Genomic DNA, 1,372 nt, shown 5'->3' with positions numbered 1-1,372 from the left:
TGTGTGTGTGTGTGTGTGTGTGTGTGTGTGTGTGTGTATATACTGGTACTTTTTGGTAATTTAGGGATTCGTGGAATGTTATATTAATAAAAAAACATTTGTGATATCAGCATTTCTACAGAATGTCCTCGTGAGAGACTGTCAATCACCTGTCAATCAATCAATCATCAATCAAACTCACCTCGTCCTCGAGCAGTGGAGGAAGACGCTCAACTTCCCTGCGCTTCTCCTCCTCCTCCTCCTCTTCCTCTTCCTCATCCAGGCCGGCCGCGGCGCTCCCGAACGTCCCCATAACGCGTCCTGATCGATTCTAGAACAGCTGGCGCGTCGGTCTCCCGGTAACGCGCGCGCCGCCTCACGGAGCGTCAAGCCGAAGGACTTGCGGTTCTTCCGCGGATCGATAACCGATGGCAACGGGGGAGTTTACTAACTCTGCTGCCATGGTAACGACGCGATCACTACGCGAGCCGCGAGCGTCTGAGTATCCTCCGCCTTCAGTCAGCTGCGCGCAGACGCCACATTATTTTTACTTATTGGTCAGCATGACTCGCATATGCGTCATAAACGCTTACCCTTAAATGATCTGCCATAATTCGTCTCTGAAGGTCTCTAGAGACAATACAATAGCAAAAGAGTGATAAATCCTTACAAAAACGGTCCTGCTTGCTGTCACATTAATAATGGGGCAAGTTGTCACAAGTGTTATATGTATTTTACATTTGAACGTTTAGCTACATTTTTGTTTCATCTTCCTAATTTGGATGATAAATAAGTAAATAAATAGAGATATTGTGGAAGCATGTTCGATATTTTAACAATAAAAATATATATTTCTCAATATCAGTATACAGCAGGTTCCCAGTTTGATAATTTAGTAATAAAATAAAGAAATATTCACTAGTAAAGAGTGTGACAACTAGCCCCGGTCTTCCCTATACTGGGGTGCTGAAGGTTTACAGTATTCCAGAAGATAAAAAGTTGTTTACAAAACAAAGATTATGTTTTGCACGAAAATATGGAAGCTTGTTCCCACCACGAAAAAAAATAAAAAAAGAATTTTATCTCACATTTTGGAGATATAAACTCAGAATTCTACATTATTTTATGGTCATCATGACCCGCATATGCTTCATAAACTTTTTTCCTTAAATGATCTGCCATAATTCGTCTCTGAAGGTCTTTAAAGTCAATAAAATAGCAAAAGAGCGATAAATCCTTACAAAAACTGTCCCGTGCGCAGTCACATTAACATCGGGGCAAGTTGTCACAAGTGTTGTATTTTAACATTTGACATTTTTGTAAAAGTTGTTTATAAAACAAAGATTATGTTTTGCAAGAAAACATGGAAGCTTGTTCCCACCACGCAATTAAA

The 1,372-nt window shown here is 40.5% G+C and overlaps 1 protein-coding gene across 1 annotated transcript in view; it reads right to left on the bottom strand.

Annotated features, from left to right (window-relative positions):
• Positions 1-464, bottom strand: part of LOC107573641 (protein very KIND-like) — a 67,168-nt gene extending 66,704 nt beyond the window's left edge. The window contains exon 1 of the mRNA XM_016260080.1: positions 182-464. Within this exon, the coding sequence (XP_016115566.1) occupies positions 182-292 (111 nt within the window). The 5' untranslated portion in view covers positions 293-464. The remainder of the gene's footprint in view (positions 1-181) is intronic.
• Between the last annotated feature and the right edge of the window lie 908 nt (positions 465-1,372).

Source organism: Sinocyclocheilus grahami, unplaced genomic scaffold (genome assembly GCF_001515645.1).
Source record: "Sinocyclocheilus grahami isolate Dianchi unplaced genomic scaffold, SAMN03320097.WGS_v1.1 scaffold1990.1, whole genome shotgun sequence".
NCBI lineage: Eukaryota > Metazoa > Chordata > Actinopteri > Cypriniformes > Cyprinidae > Sinocyclocheilus > Sinocyclocheilus grahami.
This window is presented reverse-complemented; position numbering and strand designations above follow the sequence as displayed.